Raw genomic sequence first — 19,825 nt, 5'->3', positions numbered from 1 at the left:
TGCTGACTTCTCTCTAGTTGTGGCATGTGGGTTTTCTCTCTCTAGTTGTGGTGCGCGGGCTCCAGGGCGCATGAGCTCTGTAGTTTGCGGCACTCGGGCTCTCTCATTGAGGCATGTGAGCTCAATAGTTGAGGCACATGAGCTCAATAGTTGTGGCACACGGGCTTAGTTGCCCCGTGGCACGTGGGATCTTAGTTCCCCTACCAGGGATCGAACACACGTCCCCTGCATTCCCCTGTACCACCAAGGAAGTCCCTGGTCTACTGTTTAATATGCTTGAACCATTCAAAAGAATCAGATTTACTAAAATGTATAATTGCAGTTTATACTGTTCAAGAGAATTTAATCAAATTAGTGATCTATGTCAAATGCTCAAGGAATGTTGGCTTCATACCTTACTTATTAATGAATAATAACAGACAACATTCACTGAGTACTTACTCTGTGCCAGGCCCTGTTCTAAGAGCTTTATATGATTTAACTCACTGAACACAAAAATGACCTTATGCAGTAGATGCTAATATATTCCCATTTTGCAGGAGGAAACTGAGGTACAGAGAGCTTGAGTAGCTTATCCAAGGACACACAGCTATTAAGGAGGATTCAAATCCCAGTAGTCTAGCTCCAGAGTCCCCATGCCTAACCACGACATAGTAATGACTCAGAGTATATGTTTTATTAGATATGTTTCATTAGATGTGTTTATTAGATACGAGAAATATGACTTTTACAGTGAACATTAAAGTAAAATAACACCTCATCCCCTCAAATATTTGAGAGTTGTCAACAATTTGAGCGTATGCACTCAAGAAGCTGTTTCCTAATACTCACTACCATCAGATAACAAGGGTCATCAACACTCCTCTAACCATCTAACACAGTGGTTCTCAACCCTGGCTGCACTTGGAATCACCTGGGAAGCTTTAAAAATGCTGACGCCCAGGCACTGCCCTTAGAGAGTCTGATTTAATTGTCTGGGATGTGGTCTGAACATCAGGATTTTTAAGAGCCCCCAGCAGATTCTAATGTGCAGCTGGGGTTGAGAGCCACTTTTGGAACAACTCCACTACTTTCCAACTCCCCTGGCCCTCCTGAGTTCTACCAAAATTTTGCCACTTAATATCTCCAGGGCCTGGGCGTGGTCTGTGGTAGGTGCTCTGTCAATGTTTACTAAATGACTATTTAAACACCAGACTTGGTTTTCCTCACCAGTAAACTTGGGGCTAATCATACATACCTTTCATTATTTCTTTTATTCAATAAATATTGACTGCATAGCAGCTATATACCAGGCTATGAATACAATCATGAATAAGACCAAAAATTTTAAATCTCTGCCTACCTGGAACTTTCATTTAGTTGGCGGGGGATGGAGTTGGAGGAGACAAATGATAAACAAATGAGTAAAATGTATTATGGCATAAAGATGAGAAGATGACAAGTGCTACGGAGGAAAATGAGGCAGGAGAGGGAGATGGCTTGTGATGGGGGGCGGGGGTACCATTTCAGCTAAGGTGGTCAGGGAAGCCCTGGATGACTAGGTGACTAAGGGCCTTAAGCTAAGCAGAGACCCAAGGAAAGTGGGCGAGTGGACCCTCTGAGTATGTGAAGGAAGCATTCCAAGAGGAAGGAAAAGCCAAGTGCAATGGCTCTGAGGCAAGAGCAAGCAAGACCTGGCTTAGAGTCATCAAGGAACTGGGTACAGAGGTGTGATCAGAAGGGCAGCCAGCGACTAGAAGACACAGGATCTTGAAAGGCTGAGTAAGGATTCTGCATTCTACCCTGAATGACAAGGGCAGCCACTGCAGGGATTTAAGCAGAGTGACAGATGCTGCTTTCATTATGTTAGTAACAGATTTACTTAGATATAACTGACAGAGCATACAATTCATCCATTTAAAGCCAAGAGGTCCAGAGTTTTTAGTATACTCACAAAGTTGTGCAGCCATTACTATAATCGATTATAGAAATCTTTCATCATCCTAGAAAGAAACCCCACACCCATTAACAGTCTCAACCAACGCCCAATCTCCCCCCAATCTCCAAAGCCCTAGATAACCACTGATCTACTTTCTGTCTCTCTAGATTTGCCTATTCTGGACATTTTGTATTAATGGAATCATACAATACGTGGTCCTTTGTGTCTGGCTTCTTTCACTTAGCATGATTTTGTTCAAGGTTCACCCACGCTGTAGCATGTGTAAGTACGTTTCTCATTTTTATGGCCAAATAATGTTCCATTGTATAAATATACCACATTTTATTTATCCATGTGTCACTTGATGGATATTTGAGTTGTTTCCACTTTGGGGCTATTATGGTAACGCTGCTATGAACATTTGTGCGCAGGTTTTTCTGTGGACATGTCTTCAGATCTCTGAGGGAGGGACAGAAAGGAGCTGTCATTGAGACCGAATTAGATGGTGGAATGTTTCTCAACACCTGAGAGGCAGACGCGTAAGGAAACACAGATCATTTTATGTTGTACTAGACGGTATTTAAATAACATTTAATCCCACAGGGTGAAAGTTATTCCCTGTGTCAATTTTCTTTAACTCTTCATTACACCACGGAGAGGGTCTCGGCTGGGTGTTAGTGTTCCTTTAACATCTCATCACTTGGTAACTCTCTTTGTAACAGCCAAAGAAGATTTCAAGGCCAGAGACTTGGACATCTTGCTGCGACTGGACAGCACTGGTTTCTTTTTATTTTATTCATTCTTCTAATTACTTTTGGCTTAGGACAAGTGATTTCTTTCTTTCTTTCTTTTTTTTAAACTAAAGCCCATGATTTTAAAACAATCCTCCTTTTAAGTTAAATCTATTGAAGTTTACCATGTGAAGCAACTCAAAGAAAAACACTAAGTAACTCTTAGTATGGGAAGTGCATGGTTATGGCAAAATTCCAAAAACTGGATGCAAAGATCTGAAATTTGGGAAACCAAGAGATGGCAAGAGAAAGGCCCTGGAAGAGATGCAGTGCTCACTTCCTATCCAGGTCATGCTGCCATGATTCCCGTAAACCCCTAGGGCAAGTTATTTTCCAATGGACCCTTTGCAGGCTGTGATGAAACCCTCTCCCATGTCCTTTCAAGTTGGAGACCTGACCTTGAGCCAGCCCAATAGTCGGCTTCATCAAAGGTTCTAGCCAGGTTAGTGTCAGACAGCCTGGGATGGTCAGCGAGGCCCTGCAGAGAGCACTTTGGACATGTGAGGTCCGGGTGTGGGAGGATGGGGTGCTCCAAACCGGAAAAACGAGTCCTGGGGATTTGGACCAGCTGACATCATAGAAACGCAAGTCCATTCCCCAAAGCCCGGAGGCAACTGGGACCAGGGTATATTGCGCCCAGCGCCCCTGGACTGGCTCCCTGTTTCTGGAACCAGCTGAGAGATTCAGAGTACAAATATCTTCTATTAGAGCAGAGGTTTCAATCTGGTGACTCAAATGTAGTAATAATAATAATGATAGCATTAATAATAGCAAGCACATATACTGCACTTAACTATGTGTGAGGCACTGTTTGCAGCACTTTACATGTATTAATTTATTTAATCCTTATAATAATCCATTTTCATTACCTTATTGAGCCTGTCACACCGCACTGGATGAAGCAACACTCAAATTCTGGCTGTACCACTTGCTTGTTATGCAACCCATTAGGCCTCAGTTTCCTTATCGGAAAAGAGAACAAAAATTGTATGTAACTCATAGGGATGTTGGGAGGATTAACAGGCGAGCGTAGAGCACAGTACTTGCATACAGTAAGTGTGCAACAATTGGCCATTGTTACTCTGCTTGTGGCAGATTTTCCAAGGACAGCACCAATATATATCTTCCATCCTACATGTGCATCCCATATGCTCCTCTTACAATGTGATTAACACTTCGCACTGAGAATTGGGGGTCTATGTCCCCACCTCTGGAAAGTGGGTGGGGGCTTGTGATGCACCAACCAATAGAACATGGCAGAATGGATGCGATGTGATTTCCAAGGTTGAGCCATAAAGTGGGTACAGCTTCTGCCTGGTTCCCTCACTCTTTGAGACTCTCGCCCTTGAAACCCAGCTGTCATATCTGGAGTTCAAACTAAACCAGGCAGTAAAACCACATGGAGAGAAACCCAAGAAGCCACTAGCAATAACTAACTGGCATATGAGTGAATGAGCCTTCAGATAATTCCAGCCCTTTGCCTTTCAACTAAGGCCCCAGATGTGGTAGATCAAAGACATTCCTCGGTTAAAAAAAAAAAAAACACGACATCCCTGGGTTGCCCTGTCCAAAGTTCTGACCCACATAATCTGCAAACACAATAAATGGTTGTTTTATGCCATTATGTTGTGGAGCAGTTTGTCACACAGCAATAGGTAAATGTTACCACCACTATTACTTTTCTCACCTGGAGAAGAGCTTCTTATAGGAAGGAGAGTGCAGACATGAGGCCTCTAGCTGGATGACTTAGAACTCTACAGGGGACAAGGGGGCTCCAAGGCTGGACCCACTAATTAGCTCCCTGCCTTTGTTTCTTCCCCCCTTTACACTGAAAAGAAAGTAGAGTGTGGGAGGGAATTCTTTCTTTTCCTTTTTTTGGTGTGTTTTATCTTTTGTGTGTGTCGGGGGAGGGAATTCTTAAAGAACTTCCACAGTCAGAGGATGGTTTGACTACCATTTATTTTCATTCCCATTGGTATGCCCATTGGACAGATGGTACGCGGGCCTCTCACTGTTGTGGCCTCTCCCGTTGCGGAGCACAGGCTCCGGACGCACAGGCTCAGCGGCCATGGCTCACGGGCCCAGCTGCTCTGCGGCATGTGGGATCTTCCCGGACCATGGCATGAACCCATGTCCCCTGCATCGGCAGGTGGACTCTCAACCACTGCGCCACCAGGGAAGCCCACTACCCCCCTTTTTAATACGCAAATTACAACCTCTGTAAAGTGTGTGTGTGTGTGTGTGTGTGTGTGTGTGTGTGTGTGTGTGTGTGTGTGTGTGTGTATATATATACACACGCACACTAATTATACACATCAGCTCAGCTACTAAGGGGCTTGCTATGTGCCAAGCACTGTGCTGGTCACTTACATGAATGACTGAATCCTGCCTAATACTTCAACACCATGTCCCACCTGCCTTCCCCTCAACCATTGGGTGCCACCCTCTTTGTGACCTTCTTCCTGCTCCTTGAACATGCCAAGTTCTTGCACTGACTGCTCCCTCTGCCTGGATCTCTCCTCCCCACTCCTTCCCCACCATCCCTTCATAGTGGCTGGTTCCTTCTCCTCACTCAGGTCTCAATTCAGACGTCACCTCCTCAGAAGGGCCTCCATGACTACCTAATTTAATGAAACGTAGCCTTCCTCAACTCTACAACACTCCCTCTCTATAAAATCCCCTCAGTTGTTCCTTCACAGCATGACTCACCATTTGAAATTATTCCCTCCTAGATGAAGCTCCATGAGAATAAGGAGTCCAGATTGTACCGTGCTACAGTCCCAGTGCCTGGGACATAGCAGGGGTTCAATCAACTATTGAATAGTTGAACATGCTTTAAATAAAGTGTATTTTATTACTATGAACATCGACCAGAATCATGCATATCATTCGTTCAACAAATATGAATTGAGCGCATACTATGTACCAGGCATCTTTCTGGGTGCTGGGCTCTGGCAGTGCTCGAATGAAGCAAAAGCCTCTGCTCTCATAGAGGTTTTATTTTGGCAGCTCTGTAACGAGATGCATGAGTGACATATATAGCATATCACACGGTGCTTAGTGCCATGAAGAAACATAAAGCAGGGAGAGGGGAGAGAGCCTGAGGGGAGAGTATGGGCACCAGTTTCCACTTCACCTGCACGGAAGGGACTCTCAGTGCCTCCCCCACTCCCTTCACTGAGCCCCGGTACCACGGTCAGCATCTTTCAGCGTGACATCTTGGTCAAGGCCTCTACGGCTCCAAGAGCAATACTGGCTTTGAAGCAAGTCTCAGCAGGTGGGCTGAGGCTGGGGCTGGGATAAGTCACCCCTTGAGATACCCTGGAGGGAGGGAGTCAAGCAACTTGACCTCTCAGGGCCTTCCCTCTCTACGGGGAAAGGGGCAGGGCCCGGACTCCCCTGGCCTGGAGCTACAACTAACTCTGGATTCTGGGCCATCCCCTAACCCCCTCCATCCCGGGCAGAGAGCAAAGGTTTACAAACATCAGGAGGCCTTTGATCGGCACCAAACCCCCAGGCTTCTGTTTTTTGTTCCAAGCTGCAGGCCAGGACCCTACTCTGCTTTGCCTCCAGCAGGGAAGACTGTGGGTAGCTGGTGTGTGTGTGTGTGTGTGTGTGTGTGTGTGTGTGTGTGTGTGTGTGTGTGTGTGTGTGTGTGTGTGTGTGTGTGTGTGTGTGTGTGTGTGTGTGTGTGTGTGTGTGTGTGTGTGTGTGTGTGTGTGTTTGGCATAGGGGAGGAAGGCTCACGTAGCTCCTTGGTTTTTTTTCCAACAAGCAGGGCTGGGCTTGTATAAGGGAATCCAACTCAATTCAGTAAATGTTTACTGAGCACCCACTACCTTCCAGGCACCAATAGAGAAACAAGGGCTGAGACAGTGCAGCAAACAGGACCCTCTGCCCCCCAGAGCATACAAGAAGCAAATGAGCAAGTGAATATAAATGGTAGCAGGTGCTCGTGAATGGGATGGAGACAAAGCTGGGGAGGTGATGGGGAGGGCTGAGGCTGGGGGTGTTAGCTTCTATACAGGGTGCTCATGGAAGACAAAGTGGTGTTTGACAGAGAATTGAAGGAAGTGAAGGCGGTAGCCATGTGAGGATGTGTGAGGAACAGTGTGACAGGCCAAGGGAACAGCAAGTACAATGGCCCTGAGATGGGAGCATGACTGCCTATTGGAAGAACTGTGTGGCTGACCCAAAGTGAGAAGAGGGGGTCAGAAAGATATCCCATGCTCTTGGATTGGAATTCTCTCACCTTCTGTAAGAAGCAAAATCTTCCCCAAAAGCAAACTTTGCAATTTTCTCTTGTATCTTACTGGCCAGAAAAAGGTCACATGCCCACCCCTATATCAGGGACCAATCTGGGCTTCTCTGAGATAAAGCCATCTGCACCTAATAAATACCTGGACAAATCCAGGCTCTGTCCAAAAGGAATAAGGGGGCTGGCTTTTAGTAGGCAACAGACAATGTCTAGCACAGTCTCTACCATACAGGCTGATGACTCTAGGCAAGGTGCTTAGCATCTGTGAGCCTCAGCTTCCTCTTCTGTAAAAGGGGTAGAGCAAAGAACTATTCTTTCTGCCCTACCAGCATCCGTTTCCTGATCTTCCCGCGAAACACCTTGATTTCCCTTAGGGCAGTGGTCTCAGAACAGCAGCCTCAGCATCACCTGGGAACTTGTTAGAAATGAAAATTCTCAGCCCAGCCTGAGACCTTTTGATTCAGATAGATTAGGGTTGGGGCCAGGCAATGTGCACCTGTGTATTCTTGGCTTATAAAGTGAAGCAAATGATGCTGTATTATAATTGCCTGTTTGTTGGTCTCTAAAAATAGTAGCAATGTAAATTATATAATAATAACAACAGCAGCTAATTGTTGCCATGTGCCAAGCACTGCAGTAGGGCTCTACGTACATTATTTCATTAATGCTTATGGGGGCCTTGATGTGAGACCCAGTTCCTCTACAAGGAAGGACCGCTTGCCCCAGATGCAGATGTAGTCAGCAGGCAGCCTTCATCTGTCTCCCCTTCAGGAATCGAGTCACAAGCAGAGTGGCCTAATCCAAGCCCACACCCTTCCAGGGGTGGCCCACTCATGTCTGGGTGATGTGAGATTATGAAGGCCTGGCCATCTCTGCCCAACTTGGGACATCTCTGCAGGGCCACTGTAGCTGCAGACACCCCCCTCCACCGGGCGGGGAAGCTGGCTGAGGCTGTTGTTGGGTCTGCCTCTCAGCCCCACTTCTGCCCCCGCTCTCCCTTGCTTCCTTCCCTCCCTTCCCTTCTCTGGAGGCTGACACCTTAATAAACATCCCACATGCTAAACTGCATCGCTGAGTGTGCTTCCTGGGAATTCCGACCCAGCAGAGTGCTCACAGCAGCTCCACGAGGTAGACACCACTGTTAGTCCATTTTACAGATGAGGACACTGTGGCTCAGAGGTACAGTGAGGGGGTCCCAAGCCATGCAGCTGGTGAGCAAGGAGACATGGGATGGAAGCCGTCACACTTCTGAAGAGGGAAGTGGCATCCTCTGGCTTTACAAGGGTGTCTCTGGCTGCTGAGGAAGGATGCAGGGGGGTCCAGGGCAGAAGTGGGGCAGGGCGGGGGGGACAGGGAGGAGTGGGGAAACCATTGATTGCAGCGGCACTGGGATGGTGGTAGGGGGACTTCCTCGTCACTGTAGCTTCTTCGGGATCTGGCACTGAGCTGGACACAGCCAACACGCTTGCTAAATGCCTAGTGAGTGAGCGAGTGAGAGAACGCATGACAAAATCAAGGCAGGAGGGAACTAGACGTCCCCACGTGTGGTCTGTCTTGCTCACCAGGATCCTGAGTGATAAGCATGGTGCCCACCACATCTGGACACTCAGCTGAGGTGTTGAGTGAATAAATGAACAAGTTCAAGGGAGAGAGGGAGAGAGGGAGGGAGGGAGGGAGGGAGACAGCAAGAGGAGAGGGAAGGAGAGGAAAGAGAACAAGGGAGGCAGAGGGGAGGAGGACAGAGGAGGAAGAGGAGGGGAGGAGAGAAGGAAGTGAAAGAGGATGGAAGGGGAGGGAAGTTTCTTTTTGACTTCTTTGCACAGAGAATGACGGTAACTTGCGACCTCTGGTGGCGAAGGAGAGCCACTCCACTGGGTTCGGGGAAAGGGGAATTCAGTCCTTTGGAGTTGCAGGGCCCTGAATTCAAGACAAAAGAGGAATTCCCCAGTTCCAGAAAGAGGGTTGGGGCAGGCCCTTGTAAGGACGTGGGCACTCACTGTCAGGGGCTCTGTCAGTTGGTGATGGCAGGGTCAGGGCTCTGGCAAGGCAAGAGAAGCACCTGCCTAGGGCACAAACTTAAGGGGGCCCCTAAAACTCAGTTAACTGAGACCAATATGTTAATGTAATATTTTAAAACATCAAAGTGTGGCCCACAAACCAGCTGCCTGTTTTTGTAAATAAGATTGTATTGGAACCAGGATCAGGATTCAGGCTAACGTCCTCAGTTATGGCAGAGATTACAGCCCACGTGCCTCATGAGTGCAGGTGGTCCCATCTCCTCTCGGCCAGCTCAGATCATTTAATAAGAGCACGCCTATACGGGGCACTCAGTAGGCCAGGCTTGGGTAACTGCATTCTGTGGCCAGTGGACTGGCCACAATTTCCCAGGAGATGTGGGCCTGTGTCCTTTTCAGTGTTGGACACATCTATGCCACATCACATTTCCCTGGCTCTGCCATTCATTAGCAGTGTTACCTTGGGCAAGACTGAATTTCTCTGTGCCTCAGTTGTCTCCTCTGTAAGATGGGTTAATGCACACAAAGAACTTAGTGACTGCTCAATAAACTGTTGTTAAAAATGTGGGCTTGAATGCCAGCTCTGTCACTTATTGTGACCCTAGGACGTCCTACTTCTCACTGCTAAGAGTGTTTCCTCATCCGTTATAACCCTTGTTATAACCGGTGGGAATTCACATGCTGCTGCTGGTGCCATTGGCTCATCGGTGCAAAGCACAGGCTGTCTGTCCCCTGTGGACTTTGAGGGATCTGGGATTGCAGAGGGTTCCTTAGCCCTCTGTGAGACACTGAACTAGGAGAAGAATCCACTGCTCCCCTAGGAAGGCTTGTTAATCCTTATTTCCCTGCCCTGGCCACAGGCTGAGTATGAAGACAGGAAATACTCCTGCTGGGAACACGTGTGAAGTGTCTCCAGCCTCCGGCGTCTCCCTCTCCCTCTTAATGCCTGCAGAGGTCATTTTTGCTTCCCTGCTGCTGCTGCCGCCACTCCCACAGCCGCTGGCCACCGTGTCACATACCCCGGTGACCGCCACATGGCTTGCGGCATGCTTGCCGACACCTCCACCCTGGTCTATCCTCATCACAGGCTAACCTTCTCACTGTTTTCTTGCCTCCACTCTGGCCCCTTGCAGTTTTTTTTTTTCTACCAATGTCATCCTTTCACAATGTACATCAGATGTTCCTGGTTTAAAACCTCCTGAGCTGCATTAAGAATAAAAACCCAGCCTTGTTACTCGGCCCTGCGTGACCCAGCACTTACCCACCTCTCCGATCTCACTTCCTGCTCCTCCTCCTTGCTCGGTGGCAAACCAGCCCCACCAGCCTTGCTGTCCCTCAGGGATGCTCCTCCTTCACCAACTCGGTACCTGGAGTCCCACGCCCCATCTCCTGGTTCTCCGTCACGTCTTACTCCCAAGGTCACCTCATCGAGGCTTTCCCTGACCACTCCTCCCTCTCCCTCCACTCGAGGTCACTCAGAATCTCAGCATCCTTTACAGCAGGGGTCCCCGACCCCCGGGCCTCGGATCAGGACCAAGTACCGGTCCGTAGCCTGCTAGGAACCGGGCCACACAGCAGGAGGTAACCGGTGGGCGAGCGAGCGAAGCTTCATCTGCTACCCCCCATTCCTCCCCATCGCTGGCAGGACCGCCTCAACCAGCATCCCCAACCCCCGGGTAAAACTGTCTTCCACGAAACCGGTCCCTGGCGGCAGAAAGGTTGGGGGCCGCTGCTTTACAGCCCTCATCACTGTCTGAAATTGTCTTAGGGACTCAGTTTGTTTCCAGAGACATTCGTGTCCCCTCTGTATCTCCAGTGCCTGGCACACAGCGAGCGCTAGGTATCCGCTGACTTAACAGCTGCACGCGTGGCTCAACCATTCTCCCCACGAGGTAGAGATCAGCCATATTAGCTGTACAGTATATGAGGAAACTGGGGAATAAGCCCTCAGTCACGTTGAGGATATTCATTGAAAAAAATTATGGCCAGCTCCTGTGGCCTTGGAATTATTTGAAAATAGTGTAACATAATGCCAACACATATTATAATAATATGTGTCATATATTGAAATGCATCTCATTTCTTAAAGGATCAGTGGAGAGCATACGGGCTTTGGAGCCAGGGAAAAGTACCCCTTGCTACCTGTGGCATCTTGGACAAGCTCCCCCCCTTCTGAGCCTGTTTCTCTATCGAACGGTGACAATACCTAATTTAGCGTTGTTTTAGATTCAATGCCTGACGTGTAGTAACCAAACAATGATGTCAGTTCTCTCAACCAGTCACCACTACCCAGAAAGGGAAGTTTTCTTTCATTCCTGGGCATCTGCCGTGTGCAGAGTGATAACTGTGGTGAACGAAACTGACACAGTCCAAGTTGCTCCAGAATGTTCACTCCATGAGAACATGCTTGTCCGTCTTGCTCATCACCGCACCTGGTACCCAGTACAGTGCCCACACTCAAAATATTGACTTGCTAGTTAGAGCTTACAGGAGGAAAGTGTTTTATTATACCCACCTCCCTCCCAACACACACACAGATTCTTTGGGGGAAGAAACTGGGCAAGGATAAGTGTGAGCTAATTCGCGGTACTTTGCATCTTAATACAGTTTTCCTGCACCTTCTCTTAAACCAGGTTTTATCAAACTTCAGTCATTTCCAAGCTACTTCACTATCTTTGCTCAATCTACTTACTGTCTTTGATATAAACCGGCTTTTTTACCTATAGAAATTAAAAGGAACTTTATACCAATCACTTCTTAATTAGAAGATAGCCATAAAAACACAGAGCAACAAAAATAAAAAGGCTTGTACAGGGGCTTCCCTGGTGGCGTAGTGGTTGAGAGTCCGCCTGCTGATGCAGGGGACACGGGTTTGAGCCCGGTCCGGGAAGATCCCACATGCCACGGAGCGGCTGGGCCCGTGAACCATGGCCGCTGAGCCTGCGCATCCGGAGCCTGTGCTCCGCAACGGGAGAGGCCGCAACAGTGAGAGGCCCGTGTACCGCAAAAAAAAAAAAAAAAAAAAAAAAAAAAAGTCTTGTACAGAAATACATAAATTTCAGTTGCCTGAAAGCTATGAGCCTGCTTTTTTTAAAAAGGAGAAATTGGAGTTAAGCGGCATTTTTCATCATTTTTTTTTACCATGACCCTCAATAAGAACTGTATTTTACATCAAAACCTAGTACATTGTCTATATACACATTTCAAACAAGTTTCATAAAACAATACTTACAATACTACATGTAATGTGCTCTGATATTTTCTAATCTCTGATTCCATTTCTTTCTTAAAATGCTGGTTGTAACCCACTGTACTGGTTTCAAAGAGGAGTCTGTCATGAACACAACAACAAAAAAGGCTGGGTTAGAGGGCTGATAAAGACATACTGTCACCAACTGAGACTCTGTCCTTGCCTCACCAGGACTGAAAACAGAATAAGGTTCTCAGTATGTGGTTCAATGTTTTGTAACGCCATGCCCTTGATCTGAGGTGTACACGGCACAATTGCAGAGAAAGCCTGAGATTTATTCTGAATGCCCAGTTCTGCCAGACATGTCTTATGTACAGAGTAAGCTCTTGAGAACAGTCAACCGCAGATGATAATGCCTAAGCAGCATGATCACAGACGGCACCTAAAAATATCCCACCACCTTTATTTAGGTCGAATCTCATATTCATAGCATTCCTTCAAAGTTACTGTGAACAGCTTAACCGTCTGTGGTCGTCACAGAATTCTTCTACCCCACCATGGACCTCTTTCTCCCTCTCAGGCGCACCTCATCTAATTTTTTAAGCACTGGCCTGGCCTTTTTGGAGGCAGCGGAGTAGCTCTTCAGAGAGGCTTCAAACACAGTCTCGGTGTTGGGATGGGTACTAAGGAAGGCTTTCTCTAGCACGTACAGGTCAACTCCCTTATCTTCCGGAAGTGCTGAAATGAAACTCAGCCCAAAGTCTATAAGCACGATGTTCAGCTGTTCCAGGGGAGGTTTCAGGAGCATGTTGGACGTGGTGAGATCACCATGAATGACGTCTTCATCATGCATTCGAGCCAAAACCTGTCCGATTGCCTTGGCTAAGCCAAAGAGACTTTGGGGAGATTTTTCAGTCTCCATAGTGGATTCGATATAATCTCCAACAGTCACTGAGCCTTCGATTTCTTCCATGAATAAGCAGTTGGAAGCATGGTCCACAAAAAAGACAACCGGGGCACATATTCCTGCAACCAAGACATAAGGGGTCATTGAATTAGATACTTCTTTTTTTTTTTTAAATAGTAAGCTTAATTTTCAAAGACTGAGCCAGTTTTTTACAGTGTGTATCTGCATATTTCGGGAAAAAGATTTAGGAATGCTGCAGAATGGTAGAGCTTAACTTCTCTGGAAGTTTCCCCTGCAGGACTGTGCTAAGACCACCCCATAGCTAAGGTGAGCAGAGCCAAAGCTCCCTCCTCCCTTCCACCCTTTATGATTGGACTTCATTTGTCATACTTATTCGCTAAAATACAAAACAAAATAAAGAGCCAGAAGGGTAAGCACAGCCCAGTCAGAGCCGTTTCTACCTGACAAGGACACCAGCAGGAGACCAAGCCATGTGCCGGCTTAGAGATTCATCTTTATAGAGAGGAAGGACCGTATTAGCCGTATAACTTTAAAGTCACATTAATTTCTCTAAGCTGCCATTTCTGCTTCTATAACATGCGATCAATACTTCCAATAATTCAATGACTTCTCTGAATTTGAAGATTCAATGAATCTTCATTGAATGTCAATCACCCTCAAGACACTTCTAGATACTGGAGACAAATCTGTTGGAATACAGCAGAAAACAAAGCAGGCATGATCCCTGCTTAACAGAACTTAGATCTTGGAGAGGGTGAAAATAGAAAATATGAACACGTGAATAATGTCGTTAAATATGATCAAGGGCAGAGGTGCATCTGCTTGTCCGCTACTGAATTTCCTCCAGATCTCCCTGCACCTAACAGTGTCTTGGAGTACAGCAGACACCTAAAAAATACCAATGACAGAAACAAAGGTAGGAAGTGTAAAAGTGAAAAGCCAGTGTTTCTGGGTCAGAGGGATATGGGCTGAGAGCCTGGCTGGGTCGCTTGGGCAAGTTACTCCTCTGAGCCTACGTTTCTCATCTGAGGACAAGGTTTACGGTCATGGTGCAATGATGTTTTAATGAAAAAATAAACAGTTGAATGAAATCTAATGTTTACTGAGCGCCACAAGTCAGTCCTATGTTCAAACATAATACATGGCATACACATCTCGTCTAATGGCCACAACATCCCTATAAGATGGATATAGCTACAATGACTTCCCTTTACATGTGAGGAAACTGAGGCTGAGGTTATATAACTTTGCTGAAAGGTTATATATGAAGCAGCGGAGTATTTGAACCCAGAGAGCCTGGCTCCTGGGCAAGTACCTGTAATTACGTCTGCTTCTTAAAAGGAAAAAAAGATAATGATCGAAAATTGAGACGGTACAAATGGGGAAACCGAGGTTCAGGGCAGTTAAATGACATGCGCAACGTTGAGCAAGAGTGGCAGAGCCAGAACTGAACCAGGCGCCAATGGCTCCGGGACAAATGCTAGTCGCTGCAAGGCCAAGCGGCTTCTGAAGAGTTAATGAACGAAAAGAAGGATAAAAGGATCACATTTCTTAACGGAAAGCCATGCAGAAGGTACAAACAGAGAAACTGAGGCAAATCGCGGCCCGCAGCACAGGGGAGCCCCTTACCCGCGTCCCCCACGCCCCCAAGCCGGGCCGCCTCACCTGCGCGGCGACAGCGGAGCAGCGCCCGGGCCTCCTGCACCGTCCGTCGCCGGCCGAGCCGCGCCTCCAGCGCCGGGTGTCGGTAGCCCTTGGGGAAGCGGTACTTCACCACGGCCGCGCGGCCCTGGAAGCGGCCGCGGAACACGCGCGCCTCGGCGCCCTGCTTCACCAGCTCTAGGCCGCTTAAGAAGCGTCTGCTCCGCTCCCGGGCCGCTACCAGTGCTTCGGCCGCGGGCGCCAGCCCCTCGTTCAGCTCACTCTCAACACGACCTGCCTCCGCCATGTTTGCACCTCCGCATAGCCGCTTGGAGACCCTCGGCCCTCTCCGGAAACTGTCGGAGCTTCTTCGGCTAGCTCCGGAAATCCTCGGAGCTCTTCGGCCACTCGAACGCCGACACTTCCGCCTTGTGGAACTGGTTCCTCCTCCCAACCTTTCGGCTCTTTTCGAAGCCTAGTGGCCCCGCCTCCCTGCTCTTCGGCTATCTCCGTAAACTCTCGGTAAACCGCTCTTTCCACTCCTCGGCTCTTTCCGGAAGCCGTTGGTGACTCTCGCGGTCGGCTTTGTTGGCCCCTGCATCCCAGCTCTTCGGCTATTTTCGGAAAGCTTCGGTGCTTCTCGAGGAAAAACTTTTTCGGAATCTGCTCTCCTCAGGAGTCTTTATGGATCCCGGGAAGCTGCACCCCCAGGAGTTCTCTTCTTGGAACTCCTCGTCCCTGGGCTCCTGAATTGCCCCCCAATAGGGGCTTACACTAGTGTTTATTGAGTGCATTCAGGAGGAATAAAGTTAAATGATGAAAGCCCATCTTACAGAAAAATAATAATAATAATTGAGAGTCAGAGAGGGTGGTGGGGATAATCAGGCTGCGGAGTTTTTCAAAGGAGACAGAACCCAAGCCGAACTGGGAGTGATTAGCAAATAAACTTTTACTGTTTATTTTATTTGCAAACCTAATACAGGCTATAACAAATTCTTACAATACACAGTTTTGTCCACAAGAAAAATTGAAGAACCCCTATCCCTGTCATCAATCCACGCCCCCCCCCCGTCAACTATTGTATAACGTTTCTTCCCAGATTTTTTTTTTTAATGTATATGTGTTCACTCTCACACATAGTGGAGGCAGCCTCAAGTGCCTGTCACACTGTGTGATGCAGCAACAAACATTATTTCTCTGAGTTTCAGATCCATCATCTTCAGAAAGAAGATAATTAGTTTTACTTTAGCAATAGCTTATTAAAATTAAATGAGATATTGCTCATGAGGGTACCTGGTGGATTGCATACACTTCACGTGTGCATTTTCCTTCCCCCATCACTGAGACCCTGTTTGAAATATTGAAGACAGGCCCTTGGGTCTGAGGGTTGCTACGACTGACACCAACCCTCAGCTCCACAGTCCCTGCGTTCATTCATGCACAGGGTAGGTCACCTTTTCCATCATCAGACCCTTTGTGTTGACATAATGTGGTTTCCAGCACCTTTCATCAGCCAGCATATTTAAAGCTCACCCAGAAACAATTCTATTTATAGAGCCCAGTTTCCCAGGTTTGTAGTTTCATTATCATAATTGTTAGTGTCCACATGATCATCTCCATGGTTACCAAATCTGTCTGAACCCCTCTGTATGCCTGTTAGCATAACTGATGCCATCTTGAGTCCGTACAGTTCCTGCTGTCCTTCCACTGACCCTACCTTCACCTGTTCTGCATAGTAAATCTTTTCTCTGTCATCAAGGGCTTTGTGGTTAATAGAGGTTGTTTAATGATCTTTAAGTCCAGGTGGCCTCTATGCTCCGTTAGCCTCCAAACAATGATGAAGACCTTTGCTGACATACTCCTAGTACCTACAGAACTAGTTACCCATTCATAAATCTTGACTTAGGAATACACTTCCTGTTTCCAAGCATGTGCCCCCATACCCTAGGTTAACTATAAAGTTGTCCCAATGGCCCCTTGAAGGCTCAGAGTGCAGCTGCAAATGCACTGGGTGGATTGCTGTCCACCAGTTCCTACCCTGTAAGTTACCCTATAATAAACTGATCTATTGATTATATGGAGCTGCCTACCTCGTTTTTTATTCTCCAGAAACCTTCTCAGTTTGGTGGGTACTTTTCGTTCCTTCCGACCTCCAACACCCTCCTTGGAAAATCCACTGTGCAAACATATTTACAAGTCCCAGGCTTGCTATGGTCTGACTGGTTCTGGCTTCTGTGGTAGGAAACCTATTTAAAACCTTTCAGTGGCTCCTTGTTGTGCTTCAGATAAAGATCCATGAGGTCCTGCATGCGGCCCTATGTCCCTCTTTCAGACTCATCTCCCACCAAACTCCCCTCTGCAAGTCCCAGGGCACACGTTTGCTTTCTCTCAGTCTCATTCTTGCCAGGCTCCCTCCTGACATGGGGTCTTTGCACCTGCTATTTCCCATGTCAGAAGTGCTCTTCCCTCTCTCTGTTGCCTAGACCCATCTAGGCATCCTTCCATTCTCAGCTCAAATGCCACTTCCTCAGGGAAGCCCTCCCTGACTTCTCATAGGAGGGAAAAAAACAACCTTGAAAATTCCTGGTGCCCCTGTGAATCTCTCCTCTTTTGCATTGCCTTTTTGTTTGTTTGTATGACTATTTGATTAGTGGCAGGATTTAGTTCCTCACAGACTGTTAATATGAGGGCCTTAGTTCCTTCCTGGCTATTGCCTGGAGGCCACCCTCAATTCTTGCCACGTGGGACTCTCCACTGGGCAGCTCACAGCACACAGGTGGCTTCATCAGAGTGAGTGAGTAAGAAGAGATCAGGAGAGGGTGAGCAAGATGGAAATCGCTTTTATAACCTGATCTCTAGAATAACAATCATCATTTTTTCTGTATTCTATTTGTTAGAAGTGGGTCACTAGGTCCTGCCTACCCTCAAGGGAAGCCATTTTTGAAGATGCCTACCAAAATGCCCAATTAGAACTTTTCCATTCTCATTTGGGACAACCAGTGAAGAGGGATTCTCTATTCTCTAGGAGAGATAGAACCTGACAGCAGGCATGCAAACATCTTCCTGACTTAATGCAAGCCATAGAAATCAAAGATCAACGACTTCATGCCCTTTTTCATCATATGATTTCTATAGGTTATCTCAGGAATGGAACAGCCCAGGCCTTTCTGTACCAGGTCTCCTGGTGACAATTCCAGATACTCATATGAAGGAGGAATTGTCACATGGCAATGGCCAAGGGGCCTCCTTGGGCTCTTCTCCATGCCAGAAAGGCAGTAGAGTGTGATGGATAAGAGCCCAGTTTTCCCCATAAGTTTGACTTCCGGATCAGATGTATGCTAGTGTGTGTCCTTAAGCACTATTGATTTTTTTTTAAGATTATTTTTGATGTGGACCATTTTTCAAGTCTTTATTGAATTTGTTACTGTATTGCTTCTGTTTTATGTTTTGGGTTTTTGGCCACAAGGCATGTGGGATCTTAGCTCCCCGACCAGGGATCAAACCCTCACCCTCTGCACTGGAAGGCAAAGTCTTAACCACTGGACCTCCAGGGAAGTCCCAGCCCTATTGCTTTTATTTATTTGTTTATTATGCAAGCAAGTTACTTCACTTCCCTTTGCCTCACTCATAAAATGGGGGTACATTTTAATAATCCCTACTCATTAGGCAGTTGTAAATACACATAAGATGCTTAAATCAATTATCCCTCAATAGTTTAAACTGTTGTTTCTGGTTATCGTTGCTGCATAACAATTTACTCCAAAACTTCAAATTCAAAACGACCATTTTATTATACTCATGGAATCTGTGGGTCAGAAATCCAGACTGGGAACAACAGGGATGGCTTGTCTCTGCTCCACCACGTCTGGGGCCTAGCTGGACAGACTTGAGGGTTGGGAGCCAGAATCATCGAAGGCTGGCTCTGGAGCCCGTGCTGGGAAGACTCAAAGGCTAGGACCATCACAGGAGGATCCACACGTGGCCTCTCTGTGTGCCTTGGGCTTCTTCACAGCATGGCAGGCTCAGAGTAGGCAGACTTCTCAGAGGCTCAGAGCTCCAGGTCTGTGTCCAGTGTCACAGTGACCCAGCCTCAGAAATCACACGATGCCACTCTGTGCAACCTACCGGCCAAAGCAGTTACAAGCACACCCGGATTTCAAGGGAAGGAACAAAGAATTTTGGAGCCATATTTTCCAACTGCCCCAGCTATTACTATTTTCAGAACTGTACACGGGTCCCTTGGCTCGGAAGGTCATGTCGATGCTGTCTTCTTTGCCGAGATGCTTGCCTGTGTCAGTGGCACCCGATTCCTGCTGGGTGAGGGTGTGGCTACTGACGCATGTGAACAAAAGTGTTTACATGTGAACACACATGTTTACGTGTGAACACGCAGTGAGAGGCCGGAGAAGCCTCTGACCATCTGAGTGCTGAGCCTGCATTTGTGCTTTTGCCTGATGGTGAGAATTAGTGGGCGTGTCCCCAGCCTGGCTCCTTTCCAGAACTCCAGGCTCTTATATGGAACTGCCCATCTATTTCCACTTGGATGCCTAATGAGCATCTTAAACATCACACAGCCCAAACAGAACTTCACATCTCCTTTCCCACCCCAGACTGCTCCTCTCTCAGTCTGTCAGCCCTTATCAAGTCTATCTGCTATCTGCCAACTTTTCTTCAGCCCCACTGCTATCACCTTAGTCCAAATCAACTTCACCTCTCACCTTGCAATAGCCTCCCAAGTGGTCCCCTGTTTCCACCCTTACTCCCTATAACCTGCTAGAACTCCCCAATTATTTCTGTGTCAGTTAGAATAAAATCCCATCCTAACCCTGGCCTCCCAAGGACTTAAATGGTCTGTGCTTTGCCAACCCCTGCCTCGGGCCCCATCTCCCTCCACCCTCCCTGTCAACCCCTGTGCTCCAGACACTATGGCTTCATTTCTGTTTTTATGCTCCCCAAGCTCCTTCCTGCAGGGCCTTTGCCTTTGGTCTCCCTTCTGTCTGGAGCCTGAGGTCTCAGCTCAGAAATCCCCTCCCCAGAGCAGCCTTCCCAGAGATCCCCTCCCAAGCCCACCCCCAGCGAAGGCA

General features: G+C 47.4%; 2 protein-coding genes across 5 annotated transcripts in view; both read right to left on the bottom strand.

The window, feature by feature from the left end:
* The window catches only part of SLC13A3 (solute carrier family 13 member 3), a 93,045-nt gene extending 80,816 nt beyond the window's left edge, over positions 1-12,229 (bottom strand). For all 4 annotated transcript variants that reach the window (XM_060122352.1, XM_060122353.1, XM_060122354.1 and 1 more), the window contains exons 1-2: positions 12,215-12,229; positions 3,579-3,676 (exon numbers count right to left, since the gene is read on the bottom strand). The gene's annotated coding sequence lies outside the window, so the exon portion shown is untranslated. The remainder of the gene's footprint in view (positions 1-3,578; positions 3,677-12,214) is intronic.
* Positions 11,460-15,109, bottom strand: TP53RK (TP53 regulating kinase). Its single transcript, XM_060122358.1, has 2 exons — positions 14,766-15,109; positions 11,460-13,198 (listed from the first exon to the last, which is right to left on the bottom strand). Exons 1-2 carry the CDS (start codon positions 15,046-15,048, stop codon positions 12,720-12,722), a joined length of 762 nt encoding a protein of 253 aa, XP_059978341.1. The 5' UTR covers positions 15,049-15,109; the 3' UTR covers positions 11,460-12,719.
* Between the last annotated feature and the right edge of the window lie 4,716 nt (positions 15,110-19,825).

Source organism: Lagenorhynchus albirostris, chromosome 15 (genome assembly GCF_949774975.1).
Source record: "Lagenorhynchus albirostris chromosome 15, mLagAlb1.1, whole genome shotgun sequence".
Lineage (NCBI taxonomy): Eukaryota > Metazoa > Chordata > Mammalia > Artiodactyla > Delphinidae > Lagenorhynchus > Lagenorhynchus albirostris.
The sequence above is the reverse complement of the archived record's forward strand: the minus strand, read 5'-3'. Positions and strand labels throughout refer to the sequence as shown.